At 32.3% G+C, this 24,227-nt stretch overlaps 3 protein-coding genes, 1 non-coding gene and 2 pseudogenes across 5 annotated transcripts; 1 reads left to right on the forward strand and 5 right to left on the reverse strand.

The window, feature by feature from the left end:
* Nucleotides 1–434: 434 nt before the first annotated feature.
* Nucleotides 435–3,211, reverse strand: LOC110662050 (coleoptile phototropism protein 1-like; annotated as a pseudogene).
* Nucleotides 3,212–4,821: 1,610 nt separating this feature from the next.
* Nucleotides 4,822–7,256, reverse strand: LOC110672630 (alpha-crystallin domain-containing protein 22.3). Its single transcript, XM_058142749.1, has 3 exons — nucleotides 7,090–7,256; nucleotides 5,680–6,044; nucleotides 4,822–5,377 (listed from the first exon to the last, which is right to left on the reverse strand). Exons 1-3 carry the CDS (start codon nucleotides 7,104–7,106, stop codon nucleotides 5,136–5,138), a joined length of 624 nt encoding a protein of 207 aa, XP_057998732.1. The 5' UTR covers nucleotides 7,107–7,256; the 3' UTR covers nucleotides 4,822–5,135.
* Nucleotides 7,257–10,738: 3,482 nt separating this feature from the next.
* LOC110657985 (increased DNA methylation 2-like) lies at nucleotides 10,739–13,049 on the forward strand (annotated as a pseudogene).
* Nucleotides 13,050–14,344: 1,295 nt separating this feature from the next.
* On the reverse strand, nucleotides 14,345–16,887 carry LOC110658047 (nuclear transcription factor Y subunit C-9). Of its 2 annotated transcripts, XM_021815508.2 has the most exons (3): nucleotides 16,522–16,885; nucleotides 15,534–15,597; nucleotides 14,345–15,437 (listed from the first exon to the last, which is right to left on the reverse strand). In XM_021815508.2, exon 3 carries the CDS (start codon nucleotides 15,434–15,436, stop codon nucleotides 14,684–14,686), a length of 753 nt encoding a protein of 250 aa, XP_021671200.2. In that variant the 5' UTR covers nucleotide 15,437; nucleotides 15,534–15,597; nucleotides 16,522–16,885; the 3' UTR covers nucleotides 14,345–14,683. The 2 variants fall into 2 exon arrangements, with proteins under 2 accessions (XP_021671200.2, XP_021671201.2); XM_021815509.2 differs by lacking the exon at nucleotides 15,534–15,597 and having other exon boundaries at nucleotides 16,522–16,887.
* An 857-nt stretch (nucleotides 16,888–17,744) lies between these two features.
* On the reverse strand, nucleotides 17,745–21,514 carry LOC110658046 (cation/calcium exchanger 5). Its single transcript, XM_021815507.2, has 2 exons — nucleotides 20,297–21,514; nucleotides 17,745–18,668 (listed from the first exon to the last, which is right to left on the reverse strand). Exons 1-2 carry the CDS (start codon nucleotides 21,146–21,148, stop codon nucleotides 17,904–17,906), a joined length of 1,617 nt encoding a protein of 538 aa, XP_021671199.2. The 5' UTR covers nucleotides 21,149–21,514; the 3' UTR covers nucleotides 17,745–17,903.
* A 2,231-nt stretch (nucleotides 21,515–23,745) lies between these two features.
* On the reverse strand, nucleotides 23,746–23,852 carry LOC131177712 (small nucleolar RNA R71). Its single transcript, XR_009147047.1, has one exon. It is a non-coding gene; the product is annotated as a small nucleolar RNA R71 (small nucleolar RNA).
* Between the last annotated feature and the right edge of the window lie 375 nt (nucleotides 23,853–24,227).

Genomic DNA, 24,227 nt, shown 5'->3' on the forward strand with positions numbered 1-24,227 from the left:
TAAATATAATAAACATTACTTTTTAACATTTTGCAATTTCAATCATAGCTCTTATCATTTTATAATTATTCTCTAAACATTTTTTACACTTATTTTACAAAATTGTAATATAAATAAATACTAAAATATTAAAAATTTAACTAAAAAATTCATATGATCTATTTTTAACCGCATTTAAGGTAACTTAAATTGTAGAAACATTTTATCTTATTGTAAATTATAAAAAGAAAGATTTTTTTATTTAACCGGATTACTAGACCCAAAACACAAGATATACGATCTCATTAGATCTATATAAGAATTCCCCAATAATGAAAAGTTGCATATTTTATTCTACAATCTACAGCAGTTTGCGGGTATAGTTATGGACTTACAAACAAAGCAATATGAAAGATTCTATTATACAATGCTGTCCCAGAACCCAGATCCCTCTTCTAGGTAGTGCATCCCTTCACTTGTCTCTGAAGCTGCATTTTACACTTCTGCAATGCATTTAATTGCACCTTCATGCTCTCAACCTCTTTTTTCACCATCTTTATTTCTTCCTGAGGTGTCATGTATCCCTTATCCAAACCTTAGTCTTTTTTTATAATAGTTTAAGCCTTTGTTCTTCGGTAATTGGATCCGATAGCTGTAATTGATTTTGTCATATTTACATGTTCAAGAAGGACAATTCGCGTTGATATATGCATGGGTAATCTTTCATTCTTCATCGCATGCTGGCGAGCTTCTTGCGATAGCATATGATAATCCATGGCACTGCCTAGGCTTGTTCTTTCTTCTTCTATTAGATTATGATGTACCTGCATAGCTCTGTGGTAAGTGACACGCAATAGAAAAGTAGACATATAGAGAGAGGATACCTTGAGATGCATGTCTATGGCTCTATAGAGGTTGTCATCACAATATCGAGCGTCTTTTGGTATTGCCTCTATAAGCAATTGGAACTGCTTAATCAAAAGCTTCTCATCCCTAGCGATCATTGTAAGATACTCATCCACCAACCCTCCCACAATATTTATTCTTGATGCTGAATTTTTTAACATAGAAGAAACATATGATTCAACCACCCTTAAAATAATTCTCACATCATAAACAGCATCAGTGTTGCTGTAATTCCTGACTAAGAGATCTGAAGCAGAACATTGCTCCAACATAAGTGCTATTCTTTGATCCAGCTTATTTAACAGTTCAAACTTAATTCTCATTATCATTTCCAACTTGAGAAGGTGAGGTAAAAAATTATAGGAAACTGAGTTTTTCTCCTTAGGAAGTAACTTGATCAAACTTTCTGCAATAACTCTCAGTAACCGGTGTGTACGATGTTTTAGCAGATTGTGCTATCCAAAAAAAATTTGAGAAAGCCATTTTGCTGTCCAGTGAGCTATGTACATGATCCAACAAACTATGGTCTTATCATCTCTTTTCTTTTAATTCATTCTATGACTTCAAGAAAATGATATATTCGAAGAACATAAACATCTTCAACCAATTCTCAGCTACACATCTATGTGTTGAGTTTTCTGCATTATTTGCTCGAGCATCAAGCACAATGAATTTGTTAATGATAGTTTTTACATTAATAATACTTACAAAAAACAAGAAATTAATGCAAATTTTTTTAATTCCTAATTTTTTTATATTCTTAAAAATAAATCCTTAATGTATTTATATTAAAACATCCATAAGCTTAATTGACTACAATCGAAAATAAAAATATCAACTCAATAAATAAATAAAGATTAAAAAGGTCTAATTATTTAAGGGTTTAAAAAGTTCAGTCCAAAGTAACACTGAAGTTATATATAAATTTAAATACCATCAGTGAAGTTTTTATCACTAATTTTTAATTTTATTAAGCTTTCCTTTTAGATTACAGTAATTTTTCATAAGCGAAATAAAAAAGAAATTGTAAAATGAGATGATATTTTAAAATAGTATATATTTTCATGTATTAATTATGTGATAAAATTAGATGATACTTAAAATATACACTATTTTTTAATGCTATTATCAGAAAACTTACAACAAATAGAAGGGAAAATGATAGGGAAAATCAACTAAATTTACATTTTATCAGAGATCTTGAGGGAACACTGGCTTGTGATGAGGGGATGATATATGAAGAAGTTAGAAGTATAGGGGAAAACAACAGGAAAACAAAATTGTCAACATGTTACATTCCATTGCCGATTTGCAGATATTAGAGTTTCTCCACCACTAGTTCACAGAAAGGAAAGGATGCTCTAGTAAGCAATCAGCAGACCATCTATGAGCAGCAGTACGAACAAAACATCGGCTCAGGAAATCCTTTGCATCTTCTGATACATTACTGGGTATTTGAGGCAGTTCATCTGTATATCCAATTACACAGAAGATCTTCAACTTCTGAATACTCCCAGGCTGGTTTTCCAGTTAGCATCTCCAACACAGCACATCCAAAGGCCCAAATGTCTGTAGCATACCCAATCTTTTTTTCTCTCACCAATTCTGGAGACATGTATCTGGTTGTGCCCCTCATATCATGGCACTCTTCATCCACTGCCTTAGCCAATCCGAAGTCCGCAAGCTTTGCTACAAAAGTACCCTTCCTTTCTCCACTACCAGGCACCAGCAAAATGTTGTCCGGCTTGATATCGCAATGGATGTAGCCACGACAGTGAATGTACTTCAACCCTTGAAGAACGTCTCTTGAATAATACTTAACATCAGAATCAGCCAACCCAAAACCCGATAATCTTATTTGCCGTTCTAAACTAAGTCCCGAACAATACTCCAAGAGTAAGTTATATACTTTCACCCCATTAGCTATATGCGTGACTTCGTCTCCATAACAACGAACCACGTACGGACTGGAAGTAAGATCACAGAGAACTTGTTTCTCATGCTGTAATGAAGATGATTGATCCATAATTGCAGATTTGACTGCCAATTGAGAAGGAAGATGAGTTCCCTGATTTATGGTTGTTCTAGTTTTAGCATAAAAGACAGAACCAAATCCTCCTTTGCCAAGCAAGCACACTCGAACCCATGAAAGCCCATGAGAGGCTTCCAAAGTTGTAGCCCTTTCGAAACAAACGACTGGAGTCTTCTTTTTCCTCTTAAAAGCATTGCGTCGCTTGATCATTGCGTACCATTTAGAATCATGTTTTGGCTTCCTTGTTGTAGAAGAGGAGGAGGATATGACCACCACGGAGATGACTGCCGCCATGGTTGAAGAAAACATACGTTGTTTGCGACAGAAAAGTTGTGTTTCTTGAAGAGAAATGTGGAATTGGAGATTGCTACTAGTAGCTTAAGGGTTGTGTTTCTTGAGAGATAGGGAATTGGAGATAACTAGTTGTAGCTTAAGGGCTAAGTTTCTTGAGAAGAGATATGGAATTGGAGATAACTACTAGCAGCTCAAGGATTGAGTTTCTTGAGAAGAGATATGGAATTGGAGATTAACATAACAAATTTCTATGTAATAGTTATAAATTACATAAAAAAATTTTCAAATTTTTAAGATAGTTATAATAAAAAAAAAAGATAACAAAATAAAAGATATATTGAAATAAAATAAAAGATATATTTTATTTATAAAATAGAAGATATATTGAAATTACTAAATTGCATTAAACAAAATATTAACATAACAAATTTCTATGTAATAGTTATAATAAAAAAAATTTCAAATTTTAAAGATAGTTGTAATAAATAAATAAAAAATAACAAAATAAAAGATATATTGAAATAAAATAAAAGATATATTTTATTTATAAAATAGAAGATATATTGAAATTACTAAATTGCATTAAACAAAATATTAACAAAACAAATTTCTATGTAATAATTATAATAAAAAAAATTGTAAAATTTTTAAGATAGTTATAATAAAAAAAAAAATTAACTATGAATATTACACCACGGAAAAATTATTTATTATGTAGAAAAAAAATTAAGTCAATTTTATATTTTCACACTATTTAATTTAACCTTTTGAATCATTACAAGAATGTGTTATTCAATTTTGCATATTCAAGCTTATGCTTTGGTCATTATTTTTAATTTATATATCACTCTTAATTCATGTTTAAAAATACCAAATAAATTTGGTTAAGTAATTTTTAAACCTGTTAATATATTTCAAACTTAAATTGCTTTGACATTTATATTACTAAAACGACTCAATGTAATATTGTAAAATTAATATAAAATTTATCTATTACAAGCAAGTTGTGAAGACATTAATAAACAAAACAGTGTTTAATTTAATTAAGGTTAATTCCCTCTTCAAAAAAACTGATTTGATATTCATACTTTTAAAATTATTAATATATGTATTTTTTTTATTTTTTTTATTTTGAAAGATACATTAATTTATTTAAACCAGAGCGGCAGAATCTTGACCAATGTGGATGCTGCTTGAATTTTTTTTTTTTTTTAATTTATTAGTTGTGTTAATATGATTCTTGGTGTGTTAAAATCGCTTTATTCCCCGATGATCTGAAAACTGTCGGTAATCATCAAACTTTGCTGAAAGAACAATGTGATTTGAAAACTTTGCATGTGATGGACAGGCGCCTACTGCTCATGTTTCAATATTCCAATCATGTAACGATGGTAATCCATGAAAGAACAATGCATCTAGTTCCAGATATCCAAATTTTAAACATTTCAGTTGACAATAAATTTAAGAAGAATAATAGATAAAACTGAAGATCAATGTTGTCACCAAGCTACCATAAATGTGGTACACCTTGAATATAGAGCGAAAATGAAAGCGTATATCTACATCATAGAAATCCTATTCCAGATTTATTTAAAAATAACTTACTAAAATTTAATGTAATCTCAAAATTTGAACATTAAAAAGAACAAATTTTTTACAGATGGAATACAAAAAAGAGTTCACAACTCAAAGGGAACAGGGGGAAACAAGGCAAATGCCACAAAATGAAAGTTATTAATTAAACATTACTTCTACAACAGAACCTTGTACAACAATTACATGGGCAAAGCTCTGGCCATGATCCTATAATCTCCCTTTTTCTTCAAGGCTCTCCTTATTCTGAGGTATCCCTACTGTCTTCATGGCACTCTTAGATAACGATGCTTCTTTGTTTTCGTGAATCGGATTGGCCCATGCTAATGACTTATTGGATACTCTTCTTCACAATTCCCTCAAGCATTCCATCATTCCCAAAACGGCCTGAAAACTGTTGGTCATCAACTGGACCAGGTAGCTGAAATTTAATGGAGAAGTGCCCTGGTTGGGGCAGATTTTGTGTTTGCATCCTAAAGACTTGGGAGTTCTTGCACACTATTTTTTCACCAGTGGTTGTCACGCCCTTTATTATTATTGTTCCATTAGGTTCAATGTCACAACTAAATTCCTCTGCTTTCACAAAGCCAAATAACGGATTAGGCACAGCAAGATTGATGATAGAAAAGGGTAGATGAAACTCATTGTTCATACTGAACACATTAACAAAATCTTTCATAGCCTGAAAAGTTCAATGGCAACAGCTTGAGGGAAGAAAATGCACAAACAATGGTTTAACAAGCTAAAACCTAGATAATGTCACCAATTGAGAGAAATTAGTACAAACCTATCCCAATAGCATTTCTCAAGTCTCAACATGCAAGGCAATTGTAGATAAGGCAAAGGATTAAATTTAAAATGTCATCGAAACTTACTTTCATCTTTTGCTACCCCAGGCAGGGAGACACGAAACATGTAGGCGTCATCGCATTCTCCAATGTCCATTAATCCCACAATTGGTCCCACCTGTCCCATAGCTGCAGTCCCAGTCAGCACAACTGCACTTTTCGCAGAGACCACTATGTTATCCCATTCCTTTCTAGTTGTGTTAGATGGGAGAAAGACCATACATGGTCCAACTTTTTCAACAGGTTGGGCATCACTTTCAGTTTGCAATGAGTCATAATCACCAACTGGTGCAGGTGAACTAATGTAAGGCACACTGTTGAGAGGTTGAACCTCGAGTGCTTGTTGGTGGGGATTCTGGAATTCATTATTTCCTCCATGCATGCCAAAAGACCTGAAGTCAAGTTTGCAGATATAACATTTTACGATAGCATGAAAATGTAGTAGTGATTAAACACAAACTTTTGACTCGGCCATAAATGGGTTGCAGAATTCAACAGCATAAAGTTATATACATGCGTTTGTAATGAAAACGATGCACAGCCCACAAAAAGTCCAAATCATTCCTAATTGTGAAAAGCAACTGTTAAAGCATAGACAAAAGTTGTTCAATAGATTAAATCAACAAAAGTCTCACCAAAAATCGGAGTTGAAGTTATGATTCTTTGATTATTTAGTAGGACAAAATTTTGAGCTATCATTCGGTAGGCAACCATCTGAAACCAGTATCAACTGCAAACTAGCTGTTTCCATACACACACCTCAGATTTCTTAATCATCATCCCTAGTTTCTAACATCTTTGACGAATACATAAACTTAGTGAAGTAATTAGTGAAAATTCTGTTAGCAGTTCCACATTCCATTGCATTATTACATGAATCCATCTTTTGAAGACTAATTTCAGATAATTTAAAAAAATAATAAAAAAAGCCTTGTAGCAATGCATATGAAAGAAGAACATCTTAAAGCAGTTCTTATCACTGCATTTTCTTTTTCTTTCTCATCTCTACCACCAAAGGGGGAAAAAAAAAGCTGCACAATTTCATTGTAATGGCTTGCAAACAGGAATCATTTTGAAGCATTAACCAAAATAACCCACCCACCAAGAAAAATTTAGCATCCGTACAGTTAATTTCCCCTTTTCTTTAATCTCCCCCCGCCCTTATTCTTCTCACTTTCTCTCTTCTAATTTCTGTTTTCTTTAATATGTATATAAAGGGAGATAAGAAGAGAGCAATTTTTCCTTCTTCTTATATTCTGATAAAAGGTGAGAACAACTGCAAGCTTCAAAGATGAAGCATAGTCACCAAAATGTCACAAAAATTGTGACTTCAAATCGAAAACCAAAGCTGAAATCAACTACGCAAGCAATAAATTAAATTCCAATGGCCGTCATTTACCATATAAATATGTAAGAAATGCAAAAGTTGGATAATACCTGATCGGGGGAGGCATGGTGGTGTTTCCGACGAACGTCGGGCGATGAATTGAAGTGTCGGCGACCTATTTCGGCTCCCCAACCCCAACACCTGACTGCGTCTCTTTCACAGGCAACTGAGACAAGGTCTTGGGTGTAAATGATCTGCTGTTTTGTGCGTAGCGTACTCGTGATATGGATAACCAATAGCCATCACCCATCTTTTTATGTGAGAGATTAAAATGTGCGCGTGCTTATAAATTGAGTAATATATTATTATAAAAAAAGAATGACATAAACATAACTATGTCATTATTTTGTATTTCCTTATTAGAGAGCAATTCACATGAATTGCAAAATCAACTTATAAGATAATTAAAATTTTAATTATTTATATATTTAATTAAAATATTTATATATAATTAATAATTAATTAATATATTTATAAAAAATAATTTATAAATATATTTATTATTAAAATAATAAAAATATTATTAAATAAAATTTATAATAAAATTTTAAAAATTAAATAAATATATGTTAAATTAACTTGTAAGAATAGACTTTATAAACAGTAAAATAAAAAGTTGATTCTTTTATTTTTTTTTTTAATTTATAAGTTTAATTTATAAATTTAAAAATTATTATAAATAAATAGGTAAGTCTAATTTTAAAACTTAACAACATCATTTTAGTTTAATACATATTCTAGAATTATAATTGTCAAGTGAAAAGGTTGATTTGAATTTTTTTAAAATTATTTTTTACAATATCATTTAAAATTTATTTTATAAAAGTATTTTAAATAAATTATTAATATTTATTAAAATAATAATATCAAGTAGATTTTATATGATTTTTCTCATATCTTTTTCCTTTTAACTTCTAAGTATATCTCTGCATTGCAGAGGTTTACATTATTAATAATTTATTTATTTTATTTTTTATATATAAAAGTAATTATATTGGTAAAGATATTTTTATTTACTTTAGATATTATTTTGATTATAAAAGTTTAGATATTTTGAAAATAATTTAATAAATTAGTTGGTGTATATTTGTTGAGTATATTTTATATATTTAAAATTTTAAATATTAAACATTACAAAATAAAAATTAATAATATAAAATAAATTTCTAATATTTAATAATATAACTAATAGGATTAGATTTTCAAGGTCATAATTAATTATAAACAAATATTATTTTTTAAATTTAATAGATCCATCAAAACATAGAAAAATAGAAAAAAAAACTCAAAAATACTTAAAAATAGAATAATACATTTAAAATTTATAAATTTTTAGACCTTAGAAATATTTTCATATAAACAAAAAATAACTTTTTCCAATAATAGAAGTGATAAATAATACAAAAATTCTTTACATTGATAATAATACAACATTGTTCATCACAATTTTGATGACCAAAAGTTACTGCGACAATTTCTTTACCATTAAAGTTTTTAATTGATTTTAAATATATGAAAACAGTGGCAAATTATGCACTTGAAAAATCAAACTTCTCATCTTCTATTAAAATATTAAAAAAATTTTGTGCTGTAATTTATTAAGTGAAATCCTATACTATAAACTTTCGTTCATTTAAGGATCATTAAAGAAATTTAATTTGTCCCCATTTAAAACATCCATTGCTTATACTATAGCTATTTCAAGCTTTAATTTTCATAAATCAAAATTATAAGAGTTTAGGGTTGTTGGTCAAATACCAATTTTACATTTAGAATCACATTCTTTCCAAAAATTTTAAATAGCATTAGAAAATGTACGGAAAAAAAAAAAAAGATATTATAATGCCGAAATTTAAATAAGAGTTGACATATCTATTGGCAGGAAAGCTATTTGGAAATTTGCTAACAATTATTTTTAGCAAGTTTATGCAAAGGTAAATCATCCAAACAATCCTATGATTTCTCCGATTTAAACATAGCCTTTGTAATTCTCTTAAGCCAATTGAAATGATTTTTATCTTTTTACCAAGAAATCCAACCTTTTTGGTAGTCTAGTCACCGTGTACACAAATAAAACAACATACACCTCAACCTCTTATGAAAGAATAAAAAATGGCAATGCCAACCCTCTATTATGATTTTCGTCATTTCCAAAACTCAAAATATATGTTAATTGATATAATCAAAACATAGAAAAATAGAAAAAAAAAAAGCTAAAAACAAATGGAAAAGCAAAAGGGCGGAAAAAAGATAAAATATAAAAAAAAATTAAAATTAAATCGGTTAATATATTAAATTTAGCTATTATTGTTGCCTAATTGCCTATTTTTTTAACTTACAGATATAATATAAATATTTTCTATTATTTATTATTCTATTTTTTAAAATATATATTTTTCTCTAATGATTTGCATCATAAAGTAATTTATAATATAATTTAAAGAAAATTTAGATAAAAATAATCTAACAAGAAAAAAATCCATAAACATAATATGAAGAAAAAAAATATAAAGTAAACATAATTTGAAGAAAAAAAATAATGTGAAGTCCAAATAAAATAAAGAAAAATAAATAAGAAATAGTAGTTATCAAATAATAAATAAATGAATTTAAATTAAAATTTTATTTATGTCTCTTAATATAAGAATGAGAAAATTGCTTTATTTTTTATTTTTTGTGAAAATTAAAAAATATATTTAAAAGCCATAAAAATCACTAAGTAGGAAAAAGAAAAATATCCTTATCATTTGCTTTTATATAATTATATAGATATAGATAGATAGATAGATAGATAGGTATAGATTTTTATATTATTTATTTATTTAATTTAAGTTGTAATTTGAATTTAAAATTTTCATAATTTTAAAGATATTTTTACTATCATTATTAAATTAAAGTTTATTTATATATTATCATAATTTTTGCCATAACGAGTAAATAATAAAGATTTGAACATAATATTACTGTTATAAATACATTTTTAAAATATGAAAAAAAATCTTTTAAATAATATAAAGAGATAGGACACACATAGATAATGAGAACATATCATTGTTAAAATTATTATAATTTTAATTTTAACGAAATTTTTATTCCTATATAATTTATACTCATGCACACTCTTCAATTGATATAAAATCTCGAATGATCAACTTACTGACAGATAGGTCTATCTCGATTTATTTGCCACGGACTCACATATATCGATTATCCCTCAATTTTTTGCCTCTTTTTTATTAGAGATAGATAACACACACATATAGGTTAGTAACCGAAAAGAATCACCATTAAAGATATAATAATTTTAATAAATTTTTATTTTTATATAATTTATATTCACACACGCTCTACAATCAACGTAAAATTTTAGTCTTCATTCATCAAATTAAATAATAGTTGTAATAGTGATTATAAAAATGATAAAAATGTAAAAAAATTGAAAAGATGATTATAAAATTAAAAGAATAAAATAAGATTATAAAAAAAATAGATTTAAAAAGTAAAATATAATACCATTATATAAATTAAATATATTAAATTTTATAATAAAAAAAATAAAATCCCTAACAAATGGAAATTAATGGGAAGTAAATGTTTTTTTCTCTCTATCTTATTACCTTTTTTTTTAGTAACCTATTGCGTGTATCCTTGGTTGTATGTGTATTGTAATATGTATTTACATATCTGCTTCTGATGGCATCTATATGACATATATAGAAACCAAATGGGTTTCTCTATATTCGAAAAACTTGTTCTTATTTTGTATGACAGTTTTTCTTTTTGGAACCAATATTTAAGTGATCTTGGTGGTTTGTATTTAACTTGGTTCGCAACTTCCTTCCTTTCTTTTTTTCTTTCCTTCTTTCTTTCTTGTTCTTATTTTGGTGGTTTATAGCTGCAAAGATCTACATAATAATGTTAAATTTTTAAAGATAAATGATAGCTATGTTCTGGGAAAGTATAAATATGGGATGTTTGTGCACTGGGTCACTTTTTTTTTCATTAAAATAATTAGATAAATAAATTGTATCATTCGGGCAACGACTGTTATTTCTGAAAGAAGTCTTCTTTGCAATGGGTTTATCTTTGCTTTCTTGGCCATAGTTTTGTGTGGGCATTCAAGTCAGCTAGAGCTTTAGTTTCTTATGGAGTTTGGTTGTCTAGATGCAAGTGGACTAGGTCATGCAGCCACCTTTTTCTAGACACCACCCTGTGATGTTTCATTTGTGTTCTGATAGAATGATCTTTTTTCTTTTTTTCGTAATGATCTTTCTTTATTATTATTTCTTATATTTCCCCTCAATGTATGAAAAGCATTGTATCTGTCCTTTTCCTAAGCGCTGTGACTTCTTCTTGCAGACTCGATTCATTAAATCGCAATTACTATGGAACCCCCTGTTCAATCTACAAATTCTGGTGTTGATACAGGATCAGAATCCTTCCGTGAATCAAGTAGGGGCCTAATAGCAACCAGCGTTTCCTCCCTTACTATCTTTGGTAACTATTTTGGGCCTCACCTGAAAGAGGAGTGCCCACCAAAGTCAATTTTGCAAAGAAGATCTGAGGGCCTGTCAACATATACTTCAGATCAACTAGCTGGTTGCCTGGTTCACGTATTGAAACAGTAGAAGTGGGGAAGTTGTGCTATTATGCACTTCGGAAAGCACAACAATCTCTTGCCGTGAAATTACATGTATTAAACCAATTCTTGCATGGCACTATACCTACCTCTGAAAATGACCCAACTGCTGTTTACCCGCAGTTTCCTGATCTCTTTCCTCCGCAATTGCATTGTTATAAATGGTTCAAAAATAACTATATCATTGAAAACATCATATTCATTCTTGATCCAGATGCCTCTTATATTAAGCGCAAAGAAATTAAAAAGGTTTAAGAGGCTAACTAGGCCCGAGAATCTCTTATTGTATGTACATGGGCCAAGATATCATGCATTTCTGGATGTCAGCACTTCATATGATATGCCAGTGCAGGGAGCTGAAGAATTGCCTCCTGTCAAGCCTTCTTATAGTTCTCATAGAGCAGAACGTCCTGCTAGCATCTTGCAATCTGCAGATCAGCATGTCCACGATGTGGCACCTCTTCAAATTGTGCCAGATAACGCCTTACCTCCACTGTAGAGTTCTACAACTCCTCTGCCAATCAAAGGTGACACCAGAACTGTGGAGACGGTAAGTCCAGGAATGTTCCAGAACTGTGGAGACGGTCAGTCCAGGAATGTTCTTTTTTCCTTCCTGCCGAAATAACAAAGAGTGGGAGCAAACTTATAAAAGTGAAGTGGCATTGACTGGAAGTGCTGCTACGGGGCAGGTCGGACCCATTATTGAACTCATGGACGTTGGTGAAAGTGAGGATGCATATTTGTTTCTTGTATCTCTTCCCGGGGTGAAATGGGATTGGGGTAAGTTTCTTACTATGATCAATGTAGTTTGCCTTTATATTTATACAAGTTCAAAAGGAATTATTCTTAGCATTCTATCCTTCTCTGCCTGTATTGTAATGCTTGAGATTGTTTATGAATGTTATATTTATTCATGTAGCAGGTTACTGTTAGACACCATAGAACAACATTTCAACTTTCGCAGCATTTAAGTTCAAGTTCATATCATTTCATCACTTGGCTTTATTAATAGATCTTGATACCTTATTATTATTATTATTATTATTATTATTATTATTATTATTATTATTATTAACCTTTTGACCTCTTTTGGTCTCATTGGTAAAGTATTGTTCCTGAATGCAGAGGATTTCAGTTGTGAAATTAAAGATGATGATAAGGTTCGAATAAAGGATGTGATGACGACTGGTGAGAGTACTGTATACGGGCTCTCGCGGACCTTCAAAATGTATTCAAAGAACCTTTGTCCACCAGGAGAGTTTTCTGTCGTATTTCAACTACCTGGTCCTGTTGATCAACTGCAGTTTTCTGGCAAAGTTAGTGACGGGATTCTAGGGGGGCATTGTGATGAAAAGGAAACATGTTAATTGATGAGTTTTCCCTCTTGATAACCTTGCTTCTCAAGCATGAACTGATCCTGTATGTTGGTTTAAAAAATGCTAGTTGGATTTTGAGTGCATAGTTGATGATTCTGTAAATTGACCTCAGCTAAACTAAAGGGAATCTTTCATATTCTCTCTTGCTCTCTCTCATCCCTTCCTCTCCTCTCCATTTATCTCTGTTCTTCTTCTTCTTCTTCTTCTTCCTTCTGATCAATGAGATAACAGCTTAGTTTTTAATGGAATTCAATAATCTGTAAATTGAATGGGTCTATGAGTTGAGCATAGATGAGAAGAATGCATATATGGCTCCAAGTTTCTATTTCCTTGTGTTTCCTGGCATTGAAGGTTATCCCCCTTTATCAAAAGGAGAAATTCTTGGATAGAAAGACACTATTTTGACGATTATCTATCAAATTACTGAAAAAGATTCTCTACTTGGAAAGAAATGTTACATCAAATCCTTAAATAGCATACTTACAATAATTAATCCATGGTTTTACAAAACAGTGATCATTCATAATTACCAGGACCATTGCGCACCAAACCTAGATACATGATTTGCACAGGATGAAAAGACTTTACAAGTTCTTCTCCTTCCTCTCCTCTCTCTTCCCTTTTCCCCACCACTTCAGTTGCTACATAACAAGTAATCAACAATCCCCAGGATTCTCCTAAATAGAGAAAGAAGATACTATTAAAGGAAATAAATCTACTTTATGCTAAACGAAAATCCAAGCACTGAAATATCCATTTATACAAGCAGAAAGATAACTAAAGATCCAAGGCTAAAAAGAGAAGCAACTCGGTCTAGGATCAACTACTCTTTTTAGGATGTTATATACAGAGTCTAGCTCGTTTTCAGCTCCGATCTTGAACACTCGTTTTGACTACTGAGGGGGCCCCCCTCCTTTTCTGCTTGACATTCAGAAGGTGTTTCAATTAATGAATCCCAATTAGAGGAAATAAATATATGAAAGAACATAAAGCACAACAAGTGTAAAAAGATGTGCCAAAATGTCGAAATAAAAGAGTCTTTAATGAGAACGGAACAACATTTATTTAAAGGAAAGAGAAATAAAAATAAGGCAAATAAAGAACCACTAGCATTCATATGGCTAATTTAATGTAAACCCAAGTGAACATTCTCACTCCAAGTGACAAACAAGAATAAGCATTTTAAAAGAAATGGCTGATCTGAATAAAGAAAGAATGCAAAATTAACATGTTAGATAATAGATAAAAAGAGCAGATTTCCTTGTACTTTCATATACCAAAACCAGGATGGAAGCATCAAAATCAATATTGACATAAATGCTTAAACAACATACAGAAAATATGAAAAGGAAAAACAACCAAGTTCTATCATTTACTCCCCCATTGGAAATTTTCACTAGAAACTATAGTCACTGTTCAGAGCCTTCAGCCACACAACGATCTAAAGAAGGATACGTAAATCTGAAAAGAAATAGACAAGTGCTATTGCTATTAATTTCATCACAGAAGCTCTCTACAAGATTCTCAAATGATCTTAATAGTTTTGGGCTGTCGGACACAACTTTCATGCTGTAGTGATAGATAAGTTAAAAACAGCACTTCCATATCCTTAACTTCCATATCCTGTCACTAATGATCTGAGGGTGATTGCTGTCGTTCTTCTGATCCCTGCTGTGGCCATATCTGTTGCCCCATATAGGCATGAGACTGCTGGGCATAGATCATCCCAGGAGTTCCAACTTGAGCTACATGCTGAGGTGGCATATAACCATAAGGAAGTGCATCAGCAGGCCCTCCAACAGGCATTGCTCCCCTAGATATTGATGCCAGTACTTCATCTTTCAGATCCTCCCTCGGCACAATGTCAACTAAGAAATCAAAAATATCAGTCCTAGTGATGGCTGCTGCAATGTCATTCTTTTGTAATGTCCTCCTTTTGTTCTCCTCTGTATGATTCCAAGACCGTAAGGTCAGTTCTAAAATAAACATTTCACACGCCCTGGCAAATACAACTGGAGCCTCAGCTGATATCATCCTTACATCCTCATCAGCCTTCATGATCTTCTTGATCCTTGCTAAGGGAAGGCTATGATTCTTGAAGTCAACAACTTTGTCCACTTTTTGATACTGATTTACCCAAAAAGTCTGAAGTTGTTGCTGTAGTTGCTGTTGCTGTTGATGGTGGATTTGCTGATAAGCAAGTTGATTCTGCGCAAGCTGAGCTCCTGCTGGCTGCCCAGCAGATTGGATGGTCCCAATGGATCCTGGATTTTGGGCAGAAGACGTTTGATTTGGCTGATAAGGGTTTGTGCCATATGGCATCTGACCTGTACTACCCACTACCCCTGCAGGTGGGGGCTGTCCATACCCTTGCTGATCCATTCTGTTGCAGGTGAAGAAATATGAAAAACTGAATTTTGGCACATTTTGCCATATCTATATTATGTGACTGCTAAAGAAATGCATGAATAAAAATTACCTGAAGTTCTAAATTGATAGAGTTAAGAGACTGATGAAACTCCAACTTTACACCTTCCAACAAGCTATAACAGAAAACAATCAGAAGGTGTGATTTAAGATTGTCTAGTCCACAAAAGAAAAATATTGTATCAGTTCTTTACATCTGAAACCAATAAATGATAAATGTGGGGGCTTAAGACACCGAAATACTACATTATACTCTCTTTTGTTTTTTTTTTTTCTGAAGTTATTGATAAATTATAGATGGCTATTTTCTCTTCTCCTAGTAAAAAATGTCCCCACACCAATACACTGGCTTTTCTTGTAGCCACTTGCAGAAATCAATATATCCACTCTCAGTGCCAGGAAAAGCTAAAAATATCAAGCACCTTGCTTTTACCCATTTTCTCCAAAGAAAAAATATTAATTATCAGCAAGGTAGCACGTTAGTTTGAAGAAACTTTGCAACTACACCACAATGACCTTAAAAGACTAAATAACCAAGTCGTATTGTTGCATACAAAAAATAAATAAATAAAAAGGAGAAGAAGATGAATTAACTAAGAGATATACCAAACAGAACTTCACAATCACCACAATAGTAGTAAGATTTAGATCATGTCCATCTATTTTGTGTTATCTTTGAATGAAATACAGCTCTATTTATCAAAAAGACATTGTCCTTCCCATGTTTTATTGAAAATTTGAGCCAGAGTTCCCCTCCCCCACAAACAAAAAAAAAAAAAGAAAACCTTAATGCAAATTAAAAATCACTTGTAATAAAAATAAAAATAGATAAAAGAATAAGAAAAGGATTGCAATTCATTTGAAGATTATAGCAGGCTGATTGACATAGTAATCTAAGCTGAAAAAAGGCCAGAAAGGAATTTATATTGATTTTATGATTCGAATTAACAAAACAGAGCAACAATAGTTCTACCAACAACATCACAATATTAAGAAAAGAAGCAAAGGGATATGCATATTAACAAAATCTATGGTGTTACCTTTTTCCGGTAACAGAGCTTGGTTTTGATGAGATCGAATGGGAATTTATACAAATGGGTTTCAATCTTTAATAATGGGAAAATTAGTCAGCAAAACAAAAGATCCGATTTTTATATATCAAAATTATAGGGTTTTTGGAGGAATCAAGAGAACTATGCTTTTGAAATCAAATATAAAATGGGCTTCATAGGATCATAGGAAGAAACCTAAATTAAAGCTTCCAAACAAAAAATGTCGTTGTTTTCGATTCCCACCAATTTTTTGTCAGAATTTTCCTTTTGTCTTCTTTTTTCCCCTTTCTGGCTTCTCATGAGTTTTCTTTTGCGTGGTAACTGGTAAGGTTACTAAATCAGATCAAATCAGTTGAGTCTGTTTTTCACATCAAATTATTTTAAAATAATTTAAATTTTAATTATTAAAAAATAAAATAAAATAAATAAAATTATTGAAATTATATCTAAATTCTCATAATCTTATTCTCAAAAAAAAAAAAAAAAAGAAAATCACATATATCCTCATTATTCCTCATTATCCTTCTCTTTTTTTTTTCATTTTTAATGAAATAATAATAATAATAATAATTTTAAATAAAAATTATTAAATTTTAAATAATAATATTATACATAAAAGAAATTACAATAAAAATGCCAAGCAATTAAAATGATTTAGAGATATCACTATTTTTAATATACATCAAATAATTGAAATATATTTGCATGAGAAGTTTAATGAACAATAGCAATATATTTTTTACATTTTGATTTTAATTTTATGATTGAACTTCATCTTTCTTTAAAGAAAATCATATTTAGAGAATAATAATTGAAATTAAATTTGTATGTGTAATGAAAATAAATATATTCAATTGATGCAAAGCCTCTTTTTTTATGCTGTTCATACAATTAATAATTGAAATTTCAAAGTATCAAACAATATTTTCCAAGTGAAGAAATATCACTATTCTTTGCTGCTGCCAGTCAAGTGTATATTGTTTATTCTATTATTTTCTGGCATTGCTAAGATCAAAGGAAAAAAAATATTTTCCTGACAAGACCATATTCATAGCAAATGTACCATATTTCTGATGGTCTGCAACAACAGATCATCCAACAAACTACATTTTCTGGATCACATTAGCATCTGTTAAAACTTCAGAAATTAGTGGATATATTGGGGAAAAAAATCAATTAATGAACATAGGATACAAAATACATTTTTCAGATTGGACTATAATAAAAATTCAATAATCTTTGTAAAATCTTCTGATAACAATCTTATATGCTGTGTTTCCACCAACATATAGCTGGGAAGATTTCCTGTGAAGTGGCATAAAGAATTTAGCAATAACTGAACAAAATTTTGATTTTATGGATTGAATAAATCATCCTAAAAACGTAGCAATGACTAAGCTAACTACCATGAAAAATAAATAAAGGCCGACAAGGCAAAAGCCCCAGGATTTAGGCACCCGAAATCTGGACCAAGTGATAACTAGCAGAGATCCCATCAGGCTCAAGAGCAAGAACACAAATGCAATCACAATACCAGTGTGGAGATGAAGTTCATAAGCTTTTGGATAAATATCAGCTGTTTGCATCACCAATGCTGTCCCAAGTCCAACAAGCATATTAAACATTGGCCCAGCAAAGCACCCAGCCATGGCCATTGCTGGCTGCCCTGCTCTGGCAACTGCAACATCAGCCACAAGATCACCCACTGAGTTTCCCCAAGCAAGTACCGTAAGGCCCAGAATTGAAGGATGCACTTTAAGAAGCATTCCAATTGCCACCAAGCAGTCTAGCAGTTCTCCAGCAACAGTAGATATCCAGAAGACACTCATTATAAATGCCACAAGCACTACAGGCATTTGCTCGGTCTTTGGAGATTCCTTTTCCAATATGAAGTGAAGAAGTGCAAGAGAGGAGCTTGCCAGGAGTACTATGAACCAGAGTGGGAAATGAGTGTTTGGAAGGAGGAACACTATGGGATGATCTAACGGCATGAATGAGTTGCAAGTATATAGAAGTGCTAGAGGACAAAGAATTATATTGGCAGATACGTAGAACCTGCTCCATTCTGAAGGAGCAGTTTGTGGAATTGTGAGCTTAAGAAGAAACGAGATTGGGCGCTCCCATACTTTTGAGATCTGTAAGAAACACATGACAAAATAAAAAAATTATAAAAGGAAGTAAGGAACTAAACAAAAAGTCAAATACAAGTTCCCAATTAAAAAAATTTACATATCATTTATTGTTTGGCTTTGTACTAGAGGGTGACAATGAATCAAGAAATATATGCATATGAAATCCACACAACAAACATATATATAAAGGGTTTACTAATATAGAGGGCCTCTGGAAAAACTAGAGGAGCAACATAGAGCATTTCCCATTTTGCCAGCAAAATGAACACCTACACACTTTGCTTTGGGCTACTGGATTTTGGTAAACCCCAAAGCTTCAAGTCATCCTTCAAAAAACAAAACAATAATTTCCCAAATGTTTAATGCCCCTTCTATTAGTCACTTCCACAGTTGTCAAGTAGCAATGTGCACCAGGCCCTAAGGCCAGCGCCTCTACAGGGATGAGACAGACACAGAGTGTGCCAGCTGCAAGGTACAAGGCGTGGAAGGGAGAGTCGCCAATAAAGGCCGCCAGCACTACAATGGCAACTCCCTGATCTACCAGAATCCAATGTAGACATTATGGAAAGAGTCTGGAAATTCTGTCGCATCAATTCTCTCTTCTCCCGCCTTATTCTGGTTCCTCTCTCTTTGTCCATTCTCTTCTTTTCTATGATGATATATAAAGCATTACTGATTACCGAAATATTAGCCGCCACTTCCCTTGGCAGGCTGCAAAGTACATAATAGAGGGGGTGGGAACTCAAGGTGCAAGTGCTATGCTTACTTATAGCCCAATTTGAAGGGCACAAATTTTTTTATGGGCCTGCAAACAAAAGTCAAGTAAACTCTATTTTATGCACATGTGAAGGTTTTATTTTCATCTCAGCAAAATGAAAATTTTTTTACATTTTATCATCACAAACGCGTGATGCGAATAATCAGAATTCTTATTTATGAATCTTTGGTCCTTTTTCTTCTTCTAACCTTCCCCAAGCAAGTGCCTGCACTTTGCACCATCAATAAATAGGTAAAATCTATATCATTTTCATAGCATCATCTTAAGATGAAATACTGGAATACCAACACTATCAAAACTCAGTACTAATTCAAGTAAAGAAATAAGACATTTAAATGTACCCTAAAAAAAAAAAAACTGAGTTCATAATGTAAGCTGTTTAATGCACAATGACTTATTTTAACTTAAATTGCATAAGCCAAGTGGCGCCAATCAGTGGTGTTGGATTCCAACATCTCAATAAAACAGAGGTTGCTCACAGGCGATGAAGATTAAAACTAGAAACTCTACATAAAGTGACTGCAAAATTAAACATCTTTTAAATGCAAGTCCCAATTTCCCTTCCAGTCTGGGAAGAAATATAGAACTATCCAGAATTCATTGTGCAATTTAGTAGTTACCTTGTTGAATACTAAAAAACAATGAGGAGAATGCCCTATCCTATAAACTATCACAAACAGATAATTGAGAAGAGAAAATTGATAACAGTCTAACTCCCCCCCACCAAAAAAAGGCTTCGCAAACAGAAAATAACTAATATCTCATAGCTAACCACAACTTAACATTCAAAAGAACACAAACATCACAATTATTTAGATATTGCATTAATTTCAAAGAAGAACACTATAATTACCTTTCCATAAGCCCTTTCAAACAACCCAGAAACCTGCTTCTCCTCCTCCAAAGTGCTAACCACCACTTCTCCGCCTTTCTCAAAATGCATTTCTCCTCCTTTCTCATAATCCGTTTCTCCTCCATCCCTTTTACGAACAACCCCAGTTCCCAAATCCATCCAAAACACAAACCCAACAAAGAACATGTAAAATCCAACGAATCCGACAGCCTGCCAAAAAGTTATCTCCCCACTCAAATACACGTAAAACAGAAACAAAGCCCCCACCAAATAAAATCCAACATCCCTCAGAAAAGACCCAGGATCCACATTAAATGGTGCTGCATATATCGCCACAAATCCAACCACAAACGCGGAAACAAAAGTACCAGCAGACAGTATAGCCCCAAACCCAGTTCTGTACTGCCCAGACCGAACTGCCGCCAGAGATGCAAAAACATCGGGTGCCCCATTACCAAGAGCCAAAAGGGTCACTCCACCCATGCTTGGAGAGAGGTTTAAGTGATTGGTGAGCTTGGTGGTGACAATAGAGAAATGGGATTGGGCTGTTTTGATGAGTATATAAAAATGAAGGAGAATGAACAAAGAAAGGGAAGGAATCGAGAGGAAAAGATTCCCCTTGAAAAGGCAAAAGTGGAGAGAAAGGTAGTTGATGAGGCCATTCGTGGGGGAAAGGGAGGAGCAAGAGAGAGGGAGAGTCTGGTTCTGGGTTTGGGAGAGGAGAGATCTGTGGGGGATTTGAGGAGATGTTGAGGACTGGAGCGGTGATTTGGAGAAAAGGAAAATGGAGAGGAGGGTCAAGGAGAGTGCTGCAATGGAATTGAGGAGGAGGGAAGAGAGAGAGAAGGCCATGCCATTTCACAAAAGATTTGGGTCTCCAGTTAAGCGAGCGCGTTTGTATCTACTTTTACTACAAGCGATGAGCTTGCACTTGATGGACATCAGGTAACTGTTGTAGATCTTTCACAAGTATATATAAGCGACATTTTTGTTCGTTTGTCATTGGATCATTCACCATTGGACGCGTTTTCCAACGAAAACTCACCATTCATTCCCCAAAACCACAAGTAAAAAAGCAACCTTTTTGCCTTTTGGGTTGAGAAATGGGGTGATGGAATCAAGGCTGGCAGTGGAAGCTGCTCTGTTTGGCCCTCCCTCAAGACACTTGTCACGGAGTAAGAGTTTATGGAGATTATATTTGTGGGGTTACACATTTCGGTGGACAATTTGATGCATGTATTTTAGATTATTATTTAAGTATAATTTTTATATATAATTTATCTTTGTTTATAGTTATTATTATAGATATTAGTATATATTTAATTAATTTTATAATTTTCATATTTTTTAATTTAATTTTTAAAATTTATTTATTTTATAGATTAAATTTGAAGAAATTTGATATATTTTGATTAGAATAGCCATTTGGAGGAAATTAGAGTTGAATTGTAAAAATTTTTAAAGTTGAGTAAAAAATGACCGAGAGTTACACAACCTATTTAGCTTATGTCGCAGGCTGTGTCGATCGTCAGATATTCAGGCAGATTGTTACACAACCCGCGACACAATCCGCGACATAACCGATTCAGCTTATGTCATTTTTATTGGAAATGGCTGACATGACATTTCCGTTACTCTGATTTTATACCTCACTTTCTCTGGAATCTTCCACCTTTTTACCCATTCTAGGGCAGTCCCCTCACCTATATAAAGTCTCCTTTATCATTTTCTTTCCATAAGGAGAAAGGGAGGCATTTTTGGCAAGAAAGAAGGAGAGAAAGAGAGGAAGACGGGATTCATTTTTCCAGCAGCTGCAGGGGCATTTTCTGCACTTTCCAGCAGCAGCTTCTTCTGCATTTTTCTGGGTTTTTCTATTCCTTAACTTAGATTTCCATTATTTCTTCATTTATACATTTGGGTTTGTCTTGAAACGATGATTTGTGAGTAGTTGTTTGAGATTCTAGAGATGGGTTTGTAAATATTACTTTGTATTATGGTTTTGAACTAATTTAGTCACTTAAATGAGGTTTGTTACATTTTGATTTATTACTTGTGAGCTTGTTGCCTTGCTTGATGAATGGGCCCTCATTAAGTTAAGCTTTAATCCTTAATAGATGGACTGAAAAGTGAATATTAGGGATAGATAATCTTGCAATAAACTTTGTTTTCTTAGTGTTAGAGATAAGCTAAGAGGATTAAGGGGAACTTTCCAAAATCAATTAGAGCTTTAATTGGGTTTTTGTTAGTTTTGAAATACCGTGAAAACATGGTTTGATTTAATGAAAACCAACTTTGAAATGCTTGAAAAAGGTTTCAAAAATTTAAGAATTGATTTCCCTCAAAATTGCAATTCTCATGTGTTTGGCTAAATTAGGGATAAACCACATGCAAACAATATTAAAAAATCCAATCTCTAGAATCTCTTTAATTTTTATTGAATTTAGATTTAATTCCTCTCAATTTCATAAATAGAAATTTCAAATTAAATTTTGGTAATCTAGTTTAATTAATTTTAGTTAATTATTTGATTTAGCTTAAATTCCTCAAATACCAATTTTAATTTTTAGATTTCATTTTTTTTATACCTTTAAATTTTATCATTCTAATTAGCTTATATTTTTATTTCCAATTTAAGCACAATTCCCTGTGAGATCGATATCATTTTTTAAAACTATACTACTGTGACCCGTGCACTTGCGAATTACAACTATATCAAGTTTTTGGCGCCGTTGCCGGGGAATTGTTTGTTTTTAAGTTGGATTTTAATTGTTTTAGGCTAATTAGAATTTTTATTTTCTTTTATTTTCACTACTGTTCCTTGTGTTTTTCAGGTACTTTTCTTGTTTATGAGATGATCGAAAAGCACAAGTGACACTGAATTGTTGTTCAACCCTGAAATTGAAAAATTCTGCCGAGCCAACAAAAAGGAATACAAGAGAAGAAAGGAAGCAGAAAAAGAAGAACAACAAAGATTTGAGCAAGAGGAGACAATTGAAAATATGGAGAATCAAAATAGAGCTATTGGTGGAGACAATAGAGGAAATGAGCAAAATAGGCAAAATGAAGTTGTTAATCAAAATGATCCTCAGAGAAGATCCATGTTAGATTATGCTTTTCCTAGATGTACTGATGTGAGAGATAACAGACCTATTATTGGCGCTAATCAATTTGAGTTAAAGACTGGTCTCATTCAAATGGTTCAGAATTCACAATTTGGAGGTAGTCAACTTGAAAATCCTCATTCTCATTTGAAGAAATTTTTGATGATATGTGGTACACAAAGGCAGCCTGGAGTTTCAGATGAAGTTATTCGGCTCACCTTATTTCCATTTTCTCTTCGGGATTCAGCATTATAGTGGTATGACTCACTTCCACAAGCTACTATAGCTACTTGGGAGCAGCTATTTCACGCTTTTCTATCTCAATTTTTCCCACCTGGGAAGACTACTCATTTGAGGAATTTGATGGTAGCTTTTAAGCCAAGGGATGATGAAACTTTGTATGAATCTTGGATGAGATTTAAGGAGCTTGAAAGGCAATGTCCTCATCATGAAATACCGAAATGGATGATTGTTCAGAATTTCTACACTAGAGTTACTCCAGCCATAAGAAACACAATTGATTCACAAGCAGGAGGAGATTTCATGAGAATGACAAGTGAAGAATGCTATGATCTATTAGAGAAGATTGCTCATAATACCCATTTGTGGGGAAATCCTAGAGCACTTGAGCCAAAGAAGGATGGGATTTATGAACTTGACTCAGTTAGCTACATGAATGCAAGATTTGATCAGTTGACTCAGCTTCTTAGTGATTTTTGCACAAAGGCAACAACCTTAACTCCTACAACTATGCAACAAGTTGCCTTCATAGATGGAACTCAAAGTTGTGGAGTTGATTATTCTTCTTATGGTGATGATTATTTGCAAGA

This window comes from Hevea brasiliensis, unplaced genomic scaffold (assembly GCF_030052815.1).
Source record: "Hevea brasiliensis isolate MT/VB/25A 57/8 unplaced genomic scaffold, ASM3005281v1 Scaf7, whole genome shotgun sequence".
Lineage (NCBI taxonomy): Eukaryota > Viridiplantae > Streptophyta > Magnoliopsida > Malpighiales > Euphorbiaceae > Hevea > Hevea brasiliensis.